At 39.0% G+C, this 24,338-nt stretch overlaps 1 protein-coding gene across 1 annotated transcript in view; it reads right to left on the reverse strand.

The window, feature by feature from the left end:
• LOC138831361 (zinc finger protein 658B-like) overlaps positions 1-20,751 on the reverse strand; it is a 64,531-nt gene extending 43,780 nt beyond the window's left edge. The window contains exons 1-3 of the mRNA XM_070028479.1: positions 20,536-20,751; positions 1,181-1,307; positions 100-189 (exon numbers count right to left, since the gene is read on the reverse strand). Of these exons, the coding sequence (XP_069884580.1) occupies positions 100-189; positions 1,181-1,307; positions 20,536-20,751 (433 nt within the window). The remainder of the gene's footprint in view (positions 1-99; positions 190-1,180; positions 1,308-20,535) is intronic.
• Between the last annotated feature and the right edge of the window lie 3,587 nt (positions 20,752-24,338).

A 24,338-nucleotide genomic window follows, 5' to 3' on the forward strand; every position in this document is an offset into this window, starting at 1 on the left:
CTCAAGGGAATTAGGAATATTATTGGTCAGTACATAGCAAGACGAATTTACCAATTTGGTTCTGGATCCATGATCACTATGCAAGATGCTTTAACTCACCTGAGAAATTCTTGTCTGAGGCTTCTCTCATATATGGCTCTTCATCTTGCTCCAGCTTGACAATCAATTGAGGTTTAGGACCAGTGTGCCCTGTTAATAAGAGTGAAGACTTATTGCTCATGCTGTGTCAAAATTGTTCTAAGATTTCAGATATCCTGTTAACAAGGTTGCTCCCAAATCTTCTTTCATTTCTCACTGTCTCCATGGTTGAATCTCCCCGAGGTTTGAATGAATTTTGCAGGTTGTGTGACTTGAATGCAATTCTTTTTCTCAAGGTTAGCATTCTATTAGTTTGAGTCCTAGCTCCACTTCCAGTGTAAGAGTGGTTATCTTGAGATAAGAGTCTCATGGAGACTTCACTGGCATTTTTTGCTTCAAACTGAAAGCCTCAGATTTCAGACTCCTAAGAATTACAGGCATGAACCACTGCATCTAGTACTAGGTTTGGATTATAAATACTCCCTCTAATCTAGTGATTTCCAGTTCTTACTTCCAATAATGATAAATAGGTATGTATGTATGTATGTATGTATGTATGTATGTATGTATGTATGTGTTTTCTAGATTGTATATCTACCCACAATAATCACTTCAAGTTTGGAAATACAGTCTTCTCTTTAGGGAAGACAGTTTGGAACTTTTGTCAAACTGCTGATTTGGATTCTTGAACAATGAAAATAAAATTGCCTCAGAATTTATATAATCTACCTGTATATAATCTACCTTCATTTGAAACAAATGACACTTCCCTCAGACTGGAAACTTACATCCAAATAGCATTGAAAGTTCTATAAATATTCACATATCTACTAAAAACAAATCATTTTCCGCCCACCAGTGGTTCACACCTGTAATCCTAGTTACTCAGTAGGCTGAGATCTGACGATTGCCATACAAAGCCAGCCCTAATAGGAAAGCTGTGAGATACTTATCTCCAATTTAACCACCAGAAAGCTTGAAGAGGCGCTGTTGCTCAAGTGATAGGGTGCTCACCTTGAACTGAAGAGCTGAGGCACTGTACCAATGCCCAGAGGTCAAGCCCCACTTAACTTTTCAAGTTAATGTGATATTTTTGGCTCACCTAAGGACACCAGCATGCTATAGGTTTCCAGCATCACATCTCTATACAGGGTCCTCTGAGAAATATCCAATTCCTGCCACTCCTCCCAGCTGAATTCCACAGCCACATCATCAAATGACACCAGCTTCTGTAAGGGCACATTCCATCAATCCCTGAGTCATGAGAACACCAAAACTAGAATTTCATTCTTCTACATGTATGCTTTTGTATTACAGAATGTGGTTGGAACTTTCTGTGTTATTTATAAAATGAGAGAATATATAATCAAAGTAGAAATATTTGCCTCCATAGTAACTTGGTAATTACACATACAAAGTTTTTCTAATACATTAGAACCCATTTCTGGTTGCAGCAATGAAGACAAGAAAACAGTTCTAAGAAGCTAATAACCTAGCAAGACAACAATAAGTATAAGTAGGAGTCTCAAAGTGTGTGTTTAGCTTATTTTGGTAATATTTACTATATATCTGGGTAACAATGAAGTAAATAAATATGTTTTCGGCATTTTCATATTCTGCCTCACTGACAATACTATTTAGAGTTTGTATTAAATAGTGCTCTCATAAACAGTCACAACATGGCCATTACATCATATGCAATACATAACACATTAGTAGATCTATGAAAAGCACAGCATCCAGGTAAATGTTAAAAGGAGTAAATTATGCAAAAAATAGTAAACGAATGATTTGGCTCTCATAAGATTTGACTTAGTTCTCACAATAAAACATCCGATGTTAACTATTTTTGTTATTAAATTTCTAGATATAAAAGTATGGTCATAGATAGCCATTTGTTTCTTCATATGTAAAAATGAACTGCCAGCATGAACGTTTGTGAACACTGACTACTTCCTACCACACCAAATACTTACTTATTACCATAAAATGTTTCTTAATCAGCTTTGCATTTTAATAGGCCTTAATTGAAGGATGGATGTAAATGGATAGAGGCTTAAGGAATGCTCAAGATGATCCCCAAAAATGTGAACTATGACCACCACAAGAAGGATAGAGAATAAAACTATGAATTGGGACATGATGTAAAAAATATAGTAGTTTTAAGAATTAGAATAAAATACAGCACTAATTTGTTGTACAGTGTCTAAAAGGAATACAGTCATTCTTGAAAATATCAGAGGTGAATGATGACTAACACACAAAAAGAAATATATCTATAAAGTGTTTAAAGAAAATAGACTTCAATACACAATCCATGGGGCAAAGGGCCTCTTCTTACAATTAAGATTGAAGGTATTCCTAGGGAAAGATAATGCATTATTAACACATCTTCATTTTAAGTGCTATAAAAATTATTCTTCGGGGCTGGGAAGGTGACTGGCTCAGCGGTAGAGCGCTTGCCTTGCATGCCTGAGGCCCAGGGTTCGATTCCTCAGCACCACATGAGCAAAAAAGAAAAAAGCCAGAAGTGGCGCTGTGGCTCAAGTGGTAGAGCCCTAGCCTTGAGCTGAAGAGCTGATGGATAGGGCCCAGGGCCAGAGATCAGGCCCGTAAACGGGACCGAAAAAAAATTATTGTGCATCAAGAGAAAAATAAAAATTGCTAACATAGATCTACACAGAGGAGAAGATTATTAAAAAGGTAAATGTGTAGTTAAAGGAATGGTACATGTGTAGGTAAAAGAATGTATAGAAAACATTGTATGTAATTTCTCTTGTGAAAAGAAAACTTATAGTACCATATTCATAATTCATAAGGAATGCAAATTCAATATACAAACACATAGGTGTTTTAAAAACAAAGTTTGTGAATCCTGCATATGGATCAATTAATTTTGTACTTGCCTCGCAAATATGGGGGTCTGAGTTCAAAGAATTATTTCTACAAAAATTTAAAAGGAAAATAGAAAGGTTATACATAGGTTATAAATTTCATTGAATTCCATTGAAAAGTAACTATATTATGCTATATGCTACTACTATGATAATATTGTAAAGATTAATGTTCATAGTAAAAATGCAATCAGCAAGTTAATTTCCTTTGTGTTCCTAACAAAGAATCCCACAGGGTAGAAAGTTCTTTTTCTTGCAGTTCTACAGTATAACAATTTTCCTGCACATTTTACTTCTGCTGAAGCTCTATGCTTCAGCCTGAGAATGGCCTTTGTTCTTTACATGAAATGTCTGCTTATTTCTGTATGAAGAATATTAATAAGACTGTTTTTAAAAAATCTTGCAGTCCTTGCATATTTTGAGTTGCACAAATTCAATGGAACATAGAAACAAACGTTTGAAAAAGTAGGGCACCTGTATTAAGCATGCAGTCTTATTTTTATCCTATGAACAATGGAGTATAACAACTATTTACATCAGATTTAATTTGTAATTGGTATCAGAGGTAATTCACAGTGTACAGGAGAATGCCTGCAGCTTATATGAGAGGTGATTTACAGTGAAGTTGAGGTGTGTGCAGGTTACATAGAAGCAAAATAAGAAATAAATATCAGATGAGACAAACAGATATTAAATAGCAAGATATCCATCAAAATAAGACCATATTTATATTGTAAAATATAGTAAATATATAAGGCACTGTCTGACATGAACAGAAGAAAGAAAACTTAATGAGCAATCCAAAGTCATGGACTAGAGAGAAAAAAAATAAAAAAAAATATACAAAGATACCATGAGCAAAAGTTAATGATGAAAAATACAAATAGTGATAATATGTAGGAAATAAGCATCAGCCCAAAATATTTGACCACAGATATAGATCATTGATAATGACAGACAGATTATACATTATGATAGTAAAAATGTATGCTGAAAAGCAAAGGTACAAAGACATGTTTAAAAGACCATGCAGTTTTAATACTTTAATCTACCATTACTATTGTAGAACTAATACTCCTTTTACTAACTGATATAACAACCAGACAAATAATCAGCACGAACACACACATGGATGCCATTATCTTTTTTTTTTTTTTTTTTTTTTTTAGGATTATTTTTTTTTTAAATTGTATTTTATTTTATTTGAGAACATACTGTACAGAGGGGCTACAATTACATGGGCAGGATAATGCATACATTTCTTACCAAGCATTGCAGCCTCCTCCTTTGTTTACCCTTCACTTCCCTTCCCCGCCTCCCCCCTCCCCCTGGATGCCATTATCTTAAACTTAAAAAATATGGTGTTGCATTTATCAAGACACATATTCCAAGATTAATAGCAAATCGGAAGACAAAAGGTGTAGAAAACAATATGAAAAATTAAAGTTATGTTATAAATACATGAAAATTAAAAGATATATTTATAGTATTCTATGAATGAAATAAACACAGGGAAATTACAATGGATCTCAAAGAAATGTATTCCATCATTGTGATTTATAGAATATTAAATATAGCCTCTTTCTTAGTTCACCTTTGAAATAAAAACACATAGTTTGGGGCTGGGAATATAGCTAAGTGTTAGAGTACTTGCCTGCCATGCATGAAGCTCTAGGTTCCATTCCTCAGCACTACATCAATAGAAAAATTAGGAAATGGCACTGTGGCTCAGGTGGTAGAGTTGTAGACTTGAGCAAATCAAGATCAGGAATGGTGCCCAGGACAGGCTCCAAATTCAAGCCCCAGGTTTGGCAAAAAAAAGTTTAAATAGATATGGTGTATTCACATGGATCTCTTCTGGAGAGTGGGGGAAGCCAGAGAACTAGAAGGAAATGGGGTAAAAAGCGCATCTGTGGAGGTCATTAGGCACTGATGAAAGTAAGCTATACAAATCATGAGTCAAGATGGCAGGGAAACATTGGGAGAGAGTGAGGGTATGGAAGACACAGCATGAAAGGAAATGTATTCAATACCTGGCCCAAGAAATGGTAGTCACTCTATACATCACCACTATAACAATAGATCAATTAAATTTGAAACAATTTCTTCATGGAGTTGTGTGAGCATAAAGTTAGTGAAGAAAATGTAGCACAGTTAGAAAAACAGCTACAATTATTAGAAATAAAGTACATCACTTAATTGAAACATGAAATACTGGAGCTTAGGTTGAATATTAATTTTAAATATGCTGTTAACAATCATCTAACTATATTGTAGTATCCAATTAATTATTAATGATAAATATTCAAGTAAGTAAAAACAAAACAAGTGCTTCTGGTTCAAGATGCTTATCCTACCCTAGCTATTAAGGAGGCTGGAAGCCAGAAAACTGGGTAGACAACTCAAATTAAGCAGCTAATCAACATATTGGAGGAGGTGTGGCTCAAGAGATAGTGCCAAAAAAGAAATTAAAGCACAACTTAGGAACTGGAAAAACCTACCATGCTCTCAGAATGGGAGGATCAACATTGTGAAAATGACAATACTTCCAAAGGCTATCTACAAATTCAATGCAATACTTATCAATAGTCCGAGTTCTTCAATGAAATATTAAAAACAAGCCAGAAATGTATATGGAACAATAAAAGACCCCAGATAGCAAAAACGATCCATACCAGAAAGAACAATGCTGGTAGAATATCACTACCAAATTTCAAACTGTACTACAAAGCCATAGTAATCAAAACAGATTGGAAATTGCACAAGAACAAACTTGAGGACCAATGGAATAGGACTGAAGTCCCAGAAATGTACACACAGACCTATATCCACCTAAACTTTGAGAAGGGAGCTCAAAATTAGAATCGAGGAAAGACAACTTCGTCAGTAAATGGTGGTGGCAAAGTTGGTTCATTACCTGTAGAAAACTAAAGCTAGATCTGTATATATAACCCTGCACCAGAATCAATTCCAAAATGATCAAAAACCTCACATTCAAAGCAAACACCCTAAACAACATTACAGAAAAGAATAGGAGAAACTCTAGTGGTACTTGGCACCAGCCAAAATTTTCTTAATAGAGACCCAGAAACACAACAAATCAAAGAAAGGTTGGACAAATGGGATTGCATGAAACCGCAGAGCTTCTGCATGGCAAAGGACATTGCTAACAAGATCAATACAAAACCCACAGATTGGCAGAAGATCTTCACTAGGCATAAAATGAACATGGGTCTCATATCTAAAATATACTTAGAACTCAAGAAATTAAATCCCCAACAACAAATCCTCAGAGAAACAACTGCCCAATAAATAAGTGGGCTAAAGACTTAACAAGAATCTAATCTGAAGAGGAAATAAGAATGGCCAAAAGACATATTTAAAAAAAGGCTCAACTTATAAATATGTTAGAAACAATTACAAGAAAGAAAATACATTTGAATCCTTAATGGGGTTCATTTTTGCCTAAACTCAACTTATCTGACCGTTTCTGCTTGTTTCAGACATATACAAGTTATTGCAAATAAGGGAAACCATGGGACCTGCAATTACAAGAAAGAAAATACATTTGAATCCTTAATGGGTTCATTTTTGCCTAAACTCAACTTATCTGGCCGTTTCTGCTTGTTTCAGACATATACAAGTTATTGCAAATAAAGGAAACCATGGGACCTATGTTTCTTTGGGCCTTTCTTACTTCTCTTAGTATAATTTTTTCCCAAGACTTTCCATTTCCTAACAAATGGAGCAATTTCATTCTAAAAAAAACACAAAAATCAAAAAAAGTCTCAACTTCTCTAGCCAAAAAGAAATGCAGATTAAGACAACCTTGAAATTCCACCTCACCCCAGATAGAATGGCTATAATCAAGAACACGAATAACAACAGATGCTGGAGGGGATGCAAACAGAAAAGGGAACCCTACTGCATTGTTGGTGGGAGTGTAAACTTGTTCAATCACTTTGGAAAGTAGTATGGAGGTTCCTCAAAAGACTCCACATAGTGCTCCCCTTTGACCCAGCAATCACACTTTAGGGTATTTACCCAAAGATCACAAACAAGGGTATACTAAAGCTACCAGCACACCTATGTTTATTGCAGCTTTATTTACCATAGCTAAGACATGGAACCAACCTTGATGCCCCTCAGTAGATGAGTGAATCAAGAAAATATGATATATATATCCATATATACATAATATGTATTTATACATATATGTGTATAGACACACACACACACACACACACACACACACACACACACACACACACACACACACAAACAATGCTTTTCTATGCCTCCATCAGAATAATGGCATCACCCCGTTTATAAGGAAATGTTAAGACTTGGAGAAATGTGTAATAAGTGAAGTAAGCCAGGCCCAAAGAAACATAGGTCCCATGATCTCCCTTATTTGAAATAACTAGTACATGTCTAGGACAAGCAGAAATGGTCAAAAGCTATGTACATATGACCATATCAGATGATATGAAGTGAAATGAGCCCTAAGACAGGAACTCAAGTGGTTTTTCTCTTTCTTGCTCTTGTTTTTAATGTACTATGTGACTTTTTGTTCCTTTGGTATGTTCTTCCCCCACGGTATAACCCCTGTTTTCACTGTATGTTTTTGCAGTGCCTTGCATCTTGTATATACACTTTTCTAAATTGGGGATAGGATGGAAAAAAACAAAATGCTTAAATAGGGATACAGGCTGACTCATTGTAACAATGAGATGTACAAGACACTAGGTTGGGGGCTGGGAAGGTGGATCAGTGGTAGAGCGCTTGCCTTGCATGCATGAGGCCCAGGGTTCGATTCCTCAGCACCACATAAGCAAAAAGAAAAAAAGCCGGAAGTGGCGCTGTGGCTCAAGTTGGAAGAGGTGAGGGACAACGCCCAGGTCCAGAATTCAGGTCCCCCAGCTGGACCCCAAAACAAAAATAGACAGTAGGTTGAAAACGAACTTTACCATTTGAGTGAGGGAGGGTGGGAGGGGTTGCAGAGGTTAGGAGGAAAGAAATGGTAGAGGAAAAACAAAGGAGCAGGTAACAATGCTCCATAGGAAATATAATCATATAACTGTAACCCCTCTCTAAACTATTTTACAATGCATAAAGATTTTTTTTAAAAGACCAAGTAGTGCTTGGTCTTCCAAGGAGGAAGCGGACAGGATGTGAAGCCTGTGAGTTCCTGTTCCAACACTAGCACAAGAAAGACAGTGGAGAATGAGGTAGGTGTGTCCCATTAGTGTTGAATTTAGACACCAAGCATGCAACACAACAAACGTTCATCTCAGACATAAAGAGAAAAGGGGTAAGAAAAATTTCAATTCAAAGAACTATGTCAGCAAAGGAAAATTGATCAGTAAAACAAACAAGTTCCCAGATACAGCATTTGAAAAATGGTGAGAGACAGATGGAGAGAAGGGGGACTGAAAGAGATGAAGACACAGGGAAGAAAATATATAAAAAGTGAGAGAAAGAGAGAAATGTTGAAAGCTTATGAGTAGGAAACAGAATGAAGAGAGTAAATAGAGAAAAAAAATCTTGTGACGACACATTAGGAAAAAAACAAAGGGCTTTCTAGTAAGACCACACACTATATCATCAAATATTATCAAGTTTTATGTAGTCAAAGACCAGGAAGCAGTCCAAGAAGTATGTATGGAGAGTAATTTAATTACATGTATCTTACTAAGTAATCTCTCACATTTGAAGGTGTGTGTGTGTGACCACACTATTTCAGAAACTCCAGTAAAACCTGTTTAACATAATTCAACATTAATCATAAGGAGGTGATCTCTGACAAGTTGTCAGCAAATGTCCACTTTACATGACAAGTGACTCCCTCAATGGCATTGAATCACCAAACAAGTGTGACTACTTTATCTCACATCAGAAAACTCCAAGCAAGTCTGCCCTCAACTAAGACATTCTATAATCTACTCATTCTAAAAACCATCTTACTCTTGTTTAGGAACATGTTCTTGAAACTGAATATTTTTTTTCTGTTTTAAATCTTGGATAGACTTAGCTTCCTAAAATGGAATGTGAAAAATGAGAAATAAAAAACAACTCACCAGAGATCCTCTCATTCTTTCTTCCTGTTGCCAATGCAGAGAAGATTCTGGAAGCATGGCTTAGAGAAAAGGCAATTGACATAGTCAGGAAAGAACCTGTGTGATTATGCCTCAGATTTTCCTGCTCAAAACATTATACATGGAGTGAAAAAGCACAAAGCCTTCTTATGGTAGAAGAATCTTTGATGTCTCAAGTAGAGTATTAAATGCTCCAATGAAGATGACTCCACAGTCAATTAGTTGGTAGACAAACAGTATTCTAGGTTAATATACATACAGAATTCATAAAAACTAAGGTTCCTAAAAATGATTGAATAATTAAAACAAAAATCCACACCTTCAATACCACCAATTATTAATGAAATACATTGAGGGTTGTATGAATTATTTTTCTATTCATTAAAATGGATCCTAGGACTCCATTGAGCTTTTGCACTCTATCTTATTCATTTATACATTTAAACTCCATGGAGAGAATATAGGTTATAACTCAATACTTTTCCCCAAAATTATACAAGAAAATATATACAATACATATTACTTGTATTATAATATTTCAGTAATGGTTTTCAAATGGCACATTTCCCATTTCCCTGCATCCAAATACTTGGAGAACCCTTGAGCAATAACTTGAAATTTGTCATTTAGCCTACTTTACTTAATCAGTAAAGATTATGTAAATACAGTTTTGAGAAGTCCCTAATGCTCACTTTCCTAAACAATCATATGAGAGATAAAGGGCTTAATAAAGATGTAACATGAAATATTAAGCATAGGAGTGACAGAACATCACAGCTAAAGAACCAGAAGATTAAAATCTTATGTTGCACAAATAATACTAACACAAAGTTCTAAGCTGAGGACACCCCAAAATGCAGACTTATAAAAATAAAAAATAAATATCGATATGCTTTTTCTTATATTTATTGCTTGGCTTTTACACAGGAAATGCTACTGTCCAGAGTTTTTATTTTTTTTTACACAACTACGTGGATTAGAAACTCTTAATATAAAATAACATAAATTTTACAGTGATATGTATGAAATATGAAAACCTACTCTGTAATCTTCAGTTGGGTCGTTTGTGCTAAGGAACAATATGAATCACTTAAAAGCAACATTTGCACATTCATTTTGGATTGTTCCACATGACAAGAATGGTTTCTTACTTTTAAAAAGTAACAAAGAAACTTCTGTAGGCTAATTATCCATATTCAAATACTCAAAACCACAATTGTTATAGATTTCGGGGTGTGATATTTTCTTCTTGTTTTGGGATTTAGACTATCATCCTTTAAATTTCAAGTTTCTATTTCATATTATTTTATTACAAACATAATCTATATTTAAGAGTTTATTTTGTAACTGTGCTCTGGTTGCTCATAGTTGTAATCTTAGCTACTCAGAAGGCTCAGATCTGAGCCCCACAGATTGAAGCCAGCTGGGGCAGGAAAATCTAAGAGACACTGATCTCCAATAAACTACTAAAATACCTAGAAGTGGAGATATGGCTTAAGTGGTAGAACATTAGGCTGGAACAAAACAAGCTCAGGGTCAATGTCCAGTGCTTGAGCCCAAGAACCAGGTCTAGCACACAAAAAAAGAGCATTTTATTGTATTGTATTTAAATTCTATTGAACAATTGTTTTGGAATACATATTTAGGCAGTCTCTCATTTTAAATGATGTAAAATAGGCTCAATAATCTAGTGGAGAAATTGTAAATTGTCAAGAACAGATAAAGTGGAAAACCTCCATGTTAGTAAAATTTTAAGCTAGGAAAATGCATAGGAACTGCAAAGGATAAAAAGGGATCAACGTGTTTCACTAACATATTTTAAATGAATGTTCAAGCTTCATTGACTTCAATTCCCATGAAGATTTTAAGTGAAATAATACTTCTTTGAGCAGATTGAGACAAAATGGAGAACACTACCTAAAACTTCATTATACGTTACATCTAAAAACCATACCACTTTGAGTAAGACACAGTACTTTAATTTCCTTCTGTAACACTCCATGACAAACACTTTCTTAACTGCAGGTAAAAACCAACGCTATAAGGCTACTATCAGTATATCCACAGGTGAGACATTTGAGAGATCCTGTACAAGAATTGATACTGTGAAGAGGCTGAATAAATGAGTAAGAACAGAGATAGATACTTTCAGTTGTGACAATAATTCCTAATCCACAAACCACAGCCCCATGTCCTTTCTGAGAACTAGGCTCTGACTGATTCCTCAGGCAAATTCATTTTCCCTCCTACTAGTTACTGTTAACCTTCCAACAGCACCTAGTGATTGGGAGTGTTAGAGGAAAGAGTACCACCTGAGTCTTGTGCTCTAGTGAGTAGAACCAATCTTTGCTTAAGGCAAGGAAGCTGAAAATATTTTGCCTTTCCTTTGCCTTTCTGCCTCTGCTCTGTAGGGCTTGTCAGAGTTGACAAGGTATCCTCCTTCAAACATTGCTAGGCTTCATTGCTTAACAGAAAGTAAAAAAAAAACAAAAACAAAAACAAAAACAAAACAGGACCATCACACACTACTGTAATATCTCATGTAGACCTGTTCCTAGTAAAAAGGTCTTGTACAAACACGTGTGAACTAAAACCAGGAGTACTAAGAAAGCTAACAAGGAAGGAGAAGAGCAGAGACACCTGTAGGAGAAACAACACAGGAACCCAAAAAACAACTGCAATATAAATGGAGTCAAATCAGGCACACACCTCACAATTTTGCTACAATTGTTACCATGCTCATCTTACACCTGGGCAAAGATAGTAAGATCACAGGTGTTAACAGCAGAATTTCACCATCATGGAAATATAAATGCACACTTTCTCCTATTCTGGAGAACCACCCAACTTGCTGTCAGAATGTTGCAAGCGTTTCTGGCACCTGGAGACACAAGGGCTGTGGCAGCACAAACTCTGGAGCCCTGAACAAATCATCAGCCTCATGCTGGAGGAACATGTGGAGGATCAATTTTGCCTTGTGTTTTGCATCCAGCTCACAGTTCCTACCTGTTATTGGTTCTGCAGCCTGAGATCCCTTCGTTACACCTCCCAAGCTCCACTGAAGAGAAAACTTCCAGCAGCAAGGCATCGGGAAAGAAACCAGAATTTGCAGGCTGGAACCACCCACAGTGGGTGGGGAGGCATATGCGCAGAAGGATCTTTTCCCTGCTTTTAAAAAAAGAATAAAAAACCTGCACTTTCAAAGTATCTGTGCTGCAACATAGACTACAATTCCCACAATGCATCGTGCCACTCTGAGAGGAAGTAGGTTTCCACCAGTGTTAGGCCCTTTGTCTTAGGACTGCAGGGATGCATAGGGAGGTTTTCACCTGCTTCGCATGAACATAGGTGAGTTTTTTTTTTTTTTAAATGAAAATCACTGTGTGTCTTCTGAAACATTGTTAGACTATCTGAGAAATGGACAAGTATTGGAAGCATGAAATAAGTTGGCTTTTTAATTCTTAGATCTACTAATGTAATTGAGCTTATGAGACTTGTGTTTCTGTTCGTGTGTAACAGATAAGTTCTGTTGAATGTAAATGATATCTGATTTCTTTACATTTTGGAATAGCTCCCTGTTCAATATAAAAAGGTATTCGCAGGCACTAAACTGATTCTTGGATCATTTTTCATGCTTTAATGTATACACTGCAATAAAGTAGCAGAATTGCTAGATATACAGCATAATCCTTGCACCAATTAAATTTTTTTTAAAAATCTAACAATTTCCCAGAAATGTCCAAATTCCATTTTTGGAATCTTAAGTAGTTTTTGGCTGTTTCCAAATTTTTCCTTTCCTTTAAGGTTCTTTACTTTACTTTTCATTTCTTTTCTTTGATGTTCATTGTTATTCTTGTGGCTTGAACTCATGGTGTTCCCATGACCTTTTCTTTAACAATTTGTTCAGCTAAATAGTGAAAAGCATCCTGTGGGTGGGAGGAGTGGTCTTAGAACAGGCATCTCACCACCATTACTGTTCAAACTAATGGTGGTTTGGGGAGATCGGGGGGAATGTGGGTGAGGTGCAAGTGAAGTGAAGGATAGGTCTCAGTGAAGCTTGATGGCTTGGCCCAAACCAGTGTGTTTTTGTCTTTCCATTTGCATGCCCTATTCCAGTGTGCATTCCTCCCTCTTCTATGATCCTAAAAGTTCCTCTCAGTCACTCTAAGCTACCTCATATTGTCTTCCCAGGTGTTACCCATTAGACCTTGGAATAAATCTTTGTTATCCCAGGTCCTATGTGTGGGAAGAGTCAGGGCCACTTCTAGAAACCAGGCTTGTGTCCTGACCTCTGGCATTTGCCACAGTCAGGTATAGTCAGGCATCATTTGGGACAACACAGTTCCTTTACTGATAATGCAGCATCACCAGAGAATTCCTAACTTCTTAGCTCCCTAGGAGCTCTTCTCAAAATAACTGTGTAGGCCTAATCTTTCCAGGCCCATTGATAAAACTATAGTGCAGCAACTTCTAAGCCTGAGTAGGGAGGATCATTCAAGCTCAGGAGTAACATAGAAAGATTGATTTTCAACGAAACACAAGTGTAGCAGTTCTCTATCAGATACCATCGGGGAGGGACATACACAGCAAAAAAGAAATCATCCTACAAATATGTTAGAAACAATAGCAATAAAGAAATATTTGAGACTCATATCTGATAAACCGATTAGAAAACAGGAAGTGGTACTATGGCTCGAGTGGTAGAGCACTAGCTTTGAGCTGAAGAGCTGAGAGACAGTGCCCAGGCCCAGAGTTCAAGCTTCACAACTGATAAACCTATCAGTTTGGGTCTGGCCCTTAACTTCTTGGTGTTCTATTATGAGATTCTGAACTCCCCAGAGAAAGCTTGCTTTCTTGCAAAGACAGGTTTTGATGAAGTCATTGCTGAACTTGATATATTAAGTGAAGAGGGGTTCAAAGACTGCACGCTAATATAGTAGTTACTGAGAGAAAAGTTGACATTGTAGATATGATAACCAAGGAGATGAAGTGAAAGCAGGAGAAGGAGGGGAAAATTAAATGGCCTTCCAACTTTTGTCTGCCTCATTCTAAAATTTATACACCAGACTAATTGCCATCCATGCTGTCCCACGAATAGTTTGTTTATGATTTATGATGGGTTTATGTTGCTTCTATTTGAATTTCTATATTTCTCAGGGTTTTTTGTTGTTGTTTTTTAATATTAGGGGAATAGATATTGCCTGTTAACATTTAGTGATTTATCTGTTTTCATCTTCAATTGGCCAATATGAAGATGTAGAATTTTTTTTTTTTGGGTCCAGTCATGTGGCCTGAACTCTTGGCCTGGGCACTGTCCCTCAGCTCTTCAGCTCAAGGCTAGCGCCCTACCACTTGAGCCACAGCGCCACTTCTGGCTTTTTTCTTTTTTGCTTATGTGGTGCTGAGGAATCGAACCCAGGGCCTCAGGCATGCAAGGCAAGCGCTCTACCACTGAGCCACCTTCCTAGCCGGAAGATGTAGAATTTTTACAAGTTGTAAATGTTTGGCATGTACTTTGGTAGATGGTGACTTCACAAGGGCCAGTGTGTGTTAAAACTGCTTCCACGTTGAAGTGAAGAAATCTTCCTACATATTGGTTTGTACTGGTGGGGAATAAAAGGGAAAATTGGTTCCAGGCACAGGTGTAGTTATTCTGGATATTCGAAAATTTTGGAGCACTAGCAGGGCTGTGGTATAGATATTCCATGGCTGTTGCATTCTGGAATCATCTATTTCTGTGGAAGAGTCTATTTCAGTGTGCACACCTTAGACTACAGTACCAGAAGTATTATTTGAGACAAAGTTGTGTCCCAATTAACTCTGGATAAGGGCAGAAATGGTTCACATTCCATTATTTGTAATGTTACCTGCTGCTTGCTCTCATTATTTTTGCTACACATTTTATTTGTATTTAACTGTTTTAGACAACCTACAAACAAAAATGTAAAAGTAAAGATGCAGTGAAAACGAACTCTTTGGTAATCATTATTACCGTTTTCTCTACAACTTTTCATGTAAATTATTCTTTTGGTTTTGATATGCCTCAAAAGAAATTGTACATCATATAACTTAGTTCATTACTCCCTTTTGGCAGCTAATGGGCTTTTACCAAGTTTAAAGTGCAAAATTTATCACAATAACAAAAATACTAATCTATCTACCAACTACCTCCTACAAACCCAAGTTTTTCCTTGGGGAGGGGAAAATTGATTTGAAAAATATGTTCCAGTTAAAATTTTGATATATAGCATTTTGTAACTTAGGAAGCCAAATTTTTGACTCACCATGACAATGGTTAGTATTAACTGAAAATTCTGTGCATCTAAATCAATTTTGGTTTTTGAGAATTTTTTGATTCAGCTTGCCTTCGATTTTGGTAATTGTATTTGCCAGGCACGCAGGATTACCGTTGTTTTTTTTTTTTTTTAGCCTTCTGACTTGTCACTAACCATTCCTCCTTCGTGGCCATGTACTTCCGAAAAGGTCACATGACTTTTCTGGTCTACTCACTGTCTAAGATCCCTTGCTTTCCTTGCTTGCATCCCACAAACTATTAACCATCCTCTACTGCAGCACATCTCACCTTACTTAATGAGATTGTGTATCTCCTACAAACTCTATCCTGAATGCTCTGCCATTGTTTGTCTTTAAATCTTCTCTAAGTAATGATGGGTCTGAGTTATATCAAATCTCACCCTACAGAATATTTCCTCAGAAAGTTACAGAAGACACCAAATAAAAGTGCCATTTTAAAAGACAAGTGGGGCTGAGAAGGTGGCTCAGTGATAGAGTGCTTGCCTTGCATGCACGAGGCCCTAGTTTCTATTCCTCAGCACCACATACATAGAAAAAGTCAGAAATGGTGCTGTGTTCAAGTGGTAGAGTGCTCGCCTCAAGCTGAAGAGCTGAGGGACAGCTCCCAGGCCCAGAGTTCAGGCCCTATGACCGAGAAAAAAAAAAAGATATATTTTTTCTTTCAGAATGTAAGATCCTCCAGGCAGGGACAATATTTTCTGTATGTTCTACTGTGTTCAGTACACTGTAAATGTTCAATAAATATTGATGTTTGGAGGCAAAAAATATCTGCTTTCTTCATTGGAAATATCAACTATACCAATTATTATTCTTGTGTTTGATAATAGTTCTAAAATAAAAACTGCCATTCTTTCAAAGACAAACATATAGACACATATATGTATATAAGTACACATATAATGCTTTGGGGGTAATCAGTAAGATTGTATTTCATTAATATGAAATATTAAATTAGTGTTATATATAAATCAATACAAACCCATCCAGTCATTGAATCCGTCCAGACTCCTTCATAAACCTGTAAACTTATCATATCTTTTGCACAAGCATTAGTCCTCCTGAGTAAGCTCAGGTCAGGAGAAGCCACAACAGGACACAAGATCCATATCAGGGCCTTAAAAATAGGCACACAAAAGAGGTGTGATCAGTTTTGAAAGAAGAGATATCAGTAAGATTATTAAATTATTTGGGATTGAAAGCCAAAGAAATGAAGATCTCTACAAAGAAGGGGACTAAAAAGAAAAGGAAATATCTCTGAGGTCCATTCAGTCCAGTGTTCATGTACAAGTCTTCCAGGGGTGATGGGCCACAGTGTGATGCCCAGTAGCCCACGTGCTTAACTGCTCAAGGCAGGATGAGATGATGCCTAGGGGCTTGCATACAGGATGGCTGAAGGTCACCGTAATAGGAGACAGAACCTTTATAAGAGGGGCCTTTTGTGTGTAATCCTAGTTATTTTGGAGGCTGAGATCTGAGGATCAGGGTTCAAAGCCAGCCCAGGCAAAAAGAAAAATCTATAACTTTTTTTTTACTAGTCTTATGGCTTGAACTGAGCATCTGGGAGCTATCCATGAGCTCTTTTGCTCAAAGGTAGCACTCTTTTGCCACAGCACCACTTCTAGATTTTTCTGTAAATAATTGGAGATAGGAAACTAACAGATTCTCCTGCCCAGGCTGGCTTTGAATTGACATCCTCAGATATCAGCCTCCTGAGTAGCTAGGATTAAAGGCCTGAGCAATTGACACCTAGCTCATACGAAACTCTTATCTCCAAGTAATCAGCAAAAAGCCAGAAGTGGAGGTGTGGTTCAATTGGTAGAGTGCTAGCCTTGAGCATAAATATTAAGGGATAGCACCCTGGCTTGAGATCAAGCCCCAGGATCAACAGAAGGAATAGAAAAGAAATAATCTGAAAATCACAAGCCAGGAAGATGCAGGATATGGAGCAGAAGGAGTCTACTGTGTTTATGTAGCAGACAGACAAAGTGAGACCCAATGAGGCCAGAGGTCTGTGAAGCAGGTAAGACACTTGCCGAAGTGTCTCCTAGGATCGCAACATGCAGCATTTTGCATTTGTACCAGCAGGTGGCACTAAAACAACAAGGCTAAGCAGGCCTAGTTGGTTGGCTCTAAGTAATGAGCAGGTGATTTTGTATATTTGCTGGGGGGGGGGGGTGGAATGGGGTGAATTGAGGCCCTTCAGGATTCTCTTCCTTCATTCTTCCATTATCTTGTTCATCATTCCATTTTACAGATGAGGAAAGCTCTGAGCTGATTTTTTAAATTAGTTATCTGCCTGATTTTTGCTAGCATTGGGGCTTTAACTCAGAGTCTGTCACTCTTACTTGGCTTTTCTTCTCAAGGCTGGCACTCTTCCCACTGGAGCCATATGTTCACTTCTGGGATTTTGCTGGTTCATGGGAGAAAAGAATCTCTCAAATATATCTGCTGGGGCTGGCTTTGAACTGAGATCTTCAGATCTCTGCCTCCCAAATAGCTAGAATTACAGTCGTAAGCCATCAGTGAGTTGTTTTAGAGATGATTTTTTAAAATAATATTTTTTCTTTTATTGTGAAAGTACTGTACAGAGGGGTTACAATTACATGGGCAAGATAATGAGTACATTTCTTATAAAATAATATTTCTATGTTCATCCAATGTGTGTGTGTGTGTGTGTGTGTGTGTACACCCTCATGCACGCAAACACAGACACACACACGCACACACACACACATACACACACACACACAGAAGCAGGGACATTGTCCAAGCCCAGTCAAAGGGCAGAACAATGTTCACACCAACCATTTATTGTCCAGTGGTCTTAGATTTTGGGTGAGGGGAAGGGAGTGTTCTGTTACTCCCTGCCTTTTGGGCTAGGCCTATTCCTTCCTGGTGACTACTTTGTTTCTCATCACAGACTCCCAAAACTCTCCTAGGGAGTTCAGGGCTGCCACCCCGAAGATCTCATGTCTTTCTGTCCAGCTGTAGGCTTTCTCATTATGGGAAGAACATGGGCTCCTTGGGCAGAGATCATAACTTAGTCACCTTTAGTGCCTTAACCTGAAACCTGCCACATCCCTAGATGGAGGCTGGACACACAGACTTTATTCCTTCATTCTGCAAGCCATTCCTTTGCCACACAGCACATGGCAGCATGCGTGATCTGGGAAGGGTCTCAGATCAGCTTCTCTGGACAAAAGCAGATAAATAGTAACAAACAGATATGGAAAAATAACACAGAAAGAAGGACTCTGGAGGCGGAGAACTAAGGATCTTGGTTCAAAGACAACTTGGGTAGGAAAAGTCCCTAGACTTACCTTCAAAGAACCAGCAAATATTCTAAAGTGGGGCTGTGGTTCAAGTGGCAGAATTCCAGCCTTGATCAAAAAAGCTAAGGGACAGTGACTAGGTTCTGAATTGAAGCCTCATTACCAGCGATAGATAGATAGATAGATAGATAGATAGATAGATAGATAGATAGATAGATAGATAGATAGATAGATAGACAGACAGACAGACAGACAGACAGACAGACAGATAGATAGATAGATAGATAGATAGATAGATAGATAGATAGATAGATAGATAGATAGATAGATAGATAGATAAACAGGTTTTCTGCGTACTGGTATTTCACACCTGTAATCTTAGCTACTCAGGAGACTAGGAGTGAGGCAAGAATCATGGTGTGCAGCCAGACAAGGCAGGAAAGTCCATAAGACACTTATCTCCAGTTAGATATCAAAAAGCTAAAAGCAGAGCTGTGGCTCAAGAGATACAGAGATAACCTTGAGTAGAAAAGCTGAGGGACAATGTGCAGGTCCTAAGTTCAATTCCCAGGATGAACATGCACACATGCACCTGTGCAAACATATACACACAAGCACACACACACATACACACACACACACACACTCACACACACACACACAGAGGAAGATACGGTAGTATGACCATGGGCTGTGGGGTATAGAGGGGGTGGCTGACTGGGAGCCGTGTTTTGGGTGTGGTGCTGGGGACAAACTGGAGGAAGGGTCTCCTACAGGCCTAGAAATGGGGACTTCAGTAACAGGAAGAGCCAGCATCCAAATCCAAGGGAGAACAGCAAACGGGGAGGATACAGAACTCTCTACACAGTTCTAGATTGTTCTGCAAGGTCCTAGTGTGTTAGCCAGGTGAATGAATGTTCTCTTCATGGCCTTCATCACTCTGGCTGTTAGTGGACCCCCTGGGTGTGTATGTATGCAGGTCCTGGGGCTTGAATTCAGAGCCTGGGCCCTGATCTTGAGCTGTTTATGCTCAAGGCTAGCATGTTACCTTTTGAGGAACGTCTGTACTTCCTGCTTTTTAGTAATTAAAGGGAAATGAGTGTCTCATAGCTCATTCCTGTAATGCTAGCTACTCAGGGAGCTAAGATATGAGGATCGTGGTTCAAAGCTAGCACAAACAGGAAATTCCATGAGACTCTTATCTATAATTAACCACCTGAAAACCAGAAGTGTTGCTGTGGTTCCAAGTGGTAGAGTGCTAGCCTTGAGCAGAAGAGTTCAGGAACACCTAGGTCCTGAGTTCAAGCCTCGGTACTGACTCACTCCTACCCCCTGTAATAACTCAAAAAAAGAAGTCTCACAAACTTTCATGCTCAGGTTGGCTTTGAACCATGATCTTCAGATTTCAGCCTCCTGAGTAGCTAAGATTAGAGGTGTGAACCACCAGCATCTACCTCACTTGACTTTTCACTCAAAACAGCTCTCTACCTCTTGAGACACAGCTCCACTTCCAGTTTTTTTTATTTTTGAGTAACTGGACATAAGAGTCTGTTGGATTTTTCTTCCCAGGTTGACTTTAAACCATCATTCTCTGATCTCAGCCTCCTGAGTAGTGAGAATAACAGGTGTGAGCAATGAGCACCTGGCTACAGCTCTCTTCTTGGCCCTTTTTCAGTTCCACCAACCTCCCTAGCTTCCTACCCTGGCTTTTCACTCCCTTGCTATCATTGGTGGTGATTGTCACTCCCTCCTATTTTGACTGAGTCACTCAGTCTCTGGTCCCAGGAATCTACTGCAATGCTATTATGATGACTAGGGCAAACATAAGGCAATAAGCCAGGGACAGACAGTATGCAATATGAGCCTGCTGCCTCTTACATCTGCCAGCGTGTGAGTGATCTTGGGGCTTCTGATAAATGCCACTGCCCTCTTGGAGACCTCCAAGGAGTTAGTTGAATGCCCACTCACTGAAGGCATGCCAAGTCCTGGAGTACAGGGCACTAAGGCTCTTCCTGTTCTCCACTGCCACCAGTGGGACTGTGAGAAGTCATGTCCCTCTTCTGAGCCTTCATTTCCTCCATAGATCACAGACATTGTCCTTAAACTCTTGCATTCCAATCCCTTCTCCTTTCTCCTGGCTCTTTGCCAGAAGTCTCATACTTATGATTTTTGGGCTTTGCTTTTGGCTAAGCTGATCTGTCTGTTCCCAGCCTGGAAATCACACCATTATAATCATCCTTACTTGGTAGAGAAGAGAATGGGGACTAAAGGTTTGTGATGATGAGATGGGAAAATGGAGACCCAGTCTTTCCACCCCCCTTTTTTATTTTTATTGTGAAAATACTGTACAGATGGGTTACAATTACATGGGTAAGATAATGAGTACATTTCTTATCAAGCATTGTAGCCTCCTCCTTTGTTTTCCCTTCCCATCCTCCCCCCACCACCCAATTCTCGCCCCCCCCACCTGCACCAAAGTTGTAATGTTCATTTTCAACATAACGACTTGTACATTTCATTGGAGACCCAGTCTTTGAATGAGGAGTTTGTTAAAGAATATTAAAAACAACCCAGGAAACGGTGGTTCCTGCCTGCCATTCAAGCAACTTAAGAGGCTAAGATCTAAAGACCATGGTTTGAAGTCAGCCTGGGCAAAAAAGCCTGTGAGAGTCTTACTGACAATTAACCAGTTTTAAAAAGTCAGAAATGGAAGTGTGGCTTAAGTGGTAAACACCAGACTTGAGCAGAAAAGCTAAGCAAGAGAACAAGCCCTAGTATCAGAGCACTTGCACATGCACACACACACACACACACACACTAAAATGTGTTTTAAATACTGAGCCATAAACCAGCACTTCTAGACTGGTGAATCTATTCTTCTTACAAAACCCTTGGCTAAGGCTTTGGCTTCATCAGCTTGAGGTCCCAGAATGAATAGCATCAACACTGAAGATCCCTAAAAAAGCCAAAGTAAGGACACCTAGTAGGAAATTTTATATCCCACCAGGAAGGTTGAAGACACAGACCACAGTTTGTTAAAATAAATACATAAATAAAAAGGGACCTGGATATTGGTGGCTCATGCTCGTAATCCTAGCTACTTGTGGGGCAGAGATCTGAGGATCATTATTCGAAGCAAATCTGGGCAGGAATGTCTATGAGTTTCTTGTTTGCTTGTTTGCTTTCCTTTTAATTTTTTGCCAGGCTTGGGCCTTAAACTCTAGGCATGGGCACTGTCCCTAAACTTTTGCTCAAGGATTGCACTCAATCACTTGAGCCACAGTGCCACATCTGACTCTTTCTGTGATTAACTGGAGATTAGAATCTCCCAAACTTACCTGCTTTGACTGGCTTTAAACCCAGATTCTCAGATCTCTGCTTCCTGAGTAGCTAGGATTACAGGTGGGAGCCACCAGCCTAGGCTGACTGTGAAACTCTTATCTCCAGTTAACCACCAAGAAAACTGAATGGGGGGGCTGTGGTTCAAGGGGTTGAGTGCTAGCATTAAGCAATAAAACTTCAAGGACAGGACCCAGACCTTGAGTTCAAGGCACAGGACCACACAAAAAATAATAAAGAGGGAAGTAGCAAGGGGACAGTGGGAGGAGAGACTTACCATTCATCAAATACAATATTCTAGAAGCTAACACAGTGCTGACCCAAGTCACAACCAATCATCTATTTGAGGAAGCACAGTGACAACCAAGTAAACAAACAAATATGTGAAGCATCCATAACAAGATCAACAGTGCAGGTGAGAGGGCTTTAAAGGGGTCATTATGAGTCAAGTGCTGGTGGCTCACACCTGTTATTCCCAACTACTCAGGAGGCTGAGATTTGAGGATCCAGTTTCAAAGCCAGCCCAGGCACTAAAGTCCATGAGACTTTTTTTTTTTTTTGGGTCCGGTCGTGGGGCCTGAACTCTGGGCCTGGGTGCTGTCCCTCAGCTCTTCAGCTCAAGGCTAGCGCTCTACCACTTGAGCCACAGTGCCACTTCTGGCTTTTTTCTTTTTGCTTATGTGGTGTTGAGGAATCAAACCCAGGGCCTCAGGCAGGCAAGGCAAGCGCCCTACCACTGAGTCACTTTCTCAGCCCTCCATGAGACTTTTATCTTCAATAAACTACTCAAAAAAGCTGTGGCTCAAGTAGTAGAGCATTAGCCTTAAACTCCAGGACAGGGCTCAGGCCCTGAGTCAAGCCCCAGTCCTCAGACTTCAGCTTCCTGAGTAGATAGGAATACATCTGTGAGCCACCACAGCAAGGCAACCTTTTATTATATATTATCTGATTTAATGTCCATGACTACCCCAATAAGAGGGCTCAGTCTAAAAGTATCAGTTCTCATTTACTTTCAGTCAATGATCAGGTCTGTTTTTCCACTGAAAGTAGTCTTGTCTCTGGGAGGAGGATAAAATCCCAAAACCCCTTTCCCTTGTTTGGTGCATCCTATATTACAAAAGTGATGAAAGGGGCTGGGAAGGTGGCTCAGTGGTAGAGTGCTTGCCTTGCATGCATAAGGCCCTGGGTTCGATTCCTCAGCACCACATAAGCAAAAAGAAAAAAGCCGGAAGTGGCACTGTAGCTCAAGTGGTAGAGTGCTAGCCTTGAGCTGAAGAGCTGAGGGACAGCGCCCAGGCCCCACAACCAGACCCCCCCCCAAAAAAAAAGTGACAAAAGGGCATGAGATTAAAGCTGGGTTCTTAAAGTATTGTGGGAAGCCTGGCCTGGTTTGCAACTTTTATTAAAAAATGACTCCGGGAAGATAAAAACAAAACACACCTCAACTCCAATTTCCTTCAGAGTCCTCTAGGGAGCTAGTTGAAGAGAGGTGAAGGGGAGAGAGACTAAATAATTTCCTTCCTTTGATGACTTTGACTGCTACGCTCAAGCAGTAATTACTGAATACAATAGCTACAATGAACCTAGCTGGGGAAGGTCGTCAGTTTACTTTCCCAAGGTGGAGAAGTATATGAGCTAAAATTTCAGGTCTCAGCTTTACTTAGGCTGCTTGGCTCAGGGAAGAGGGGGACCTTTTCTGCAAATTCTTCTGTCCAGAAAGAGCTCTAGTTTATTCTCAATGAACAGTAGCAGGTGCTGCTAGAGATAAGAATGGAATAGAATAGATTGTGACCTAGGTGCTGACATCCTCCAGAGGGAAGCCCAAACTGAGACCTGCTCTGTAGAGAAATCAAAGAACTAGTGAAGAATGAATATTTTAGGTCAGCAGGCAAGGGAAGGGGTTGCTGAGGTAGAATTTCTGCTCCTGTTCCTGAGAAAATGGAGAGAACTACACAAAGGTTTATTTTTACATGTGTGTGTGTGTGTGTGTGTGTGTGTGTGTGTGTGTGTGTGTGTGTGTGTGTGTGTGTGTGTGTGTGTGTGTATGCATGCCGGGGGCTTGAACTCCAGGTCTCATGCCCTTGCTTAGCTTTTCCTGCAAGGCAGATCCTCTACCACTTGAGCCAATCCTCCACTTTGAGGTTTTTTGCTAGTTTATTGGAGATAGGAGTCTGTCAGCTTTGTCTGCCCAGTCTGGCTTTTAACAAGTATCCTCAGATCTCAGCCTCCTGAGTAGCTAGGGTTATAAGCAGAAGCCTTCAAGTATCCAGGTCCACACAAAGGTTTAGAGAAGTTTCTAGAGGAGACCAGAGCAAATTTGCAAAGGCCCTACCTGATTTGTT

Source organism: Dipodomys merriami, unplaced genomic scaffold, assembly GCF_024711535.1.
Source record: "Dipodomys merriami isolate MVZ:Mamm:240054 unplaced genomic scaffold, mDipMer1.0.p SCAF_194, whole genome shotgun sequence".
Taxonomy (NCBI): Eukaryota; Metazoa; Chordata; class Mammalia; order Rodentia; family Heteromyidae; genus Dipodomys; species Dipodomys merriami.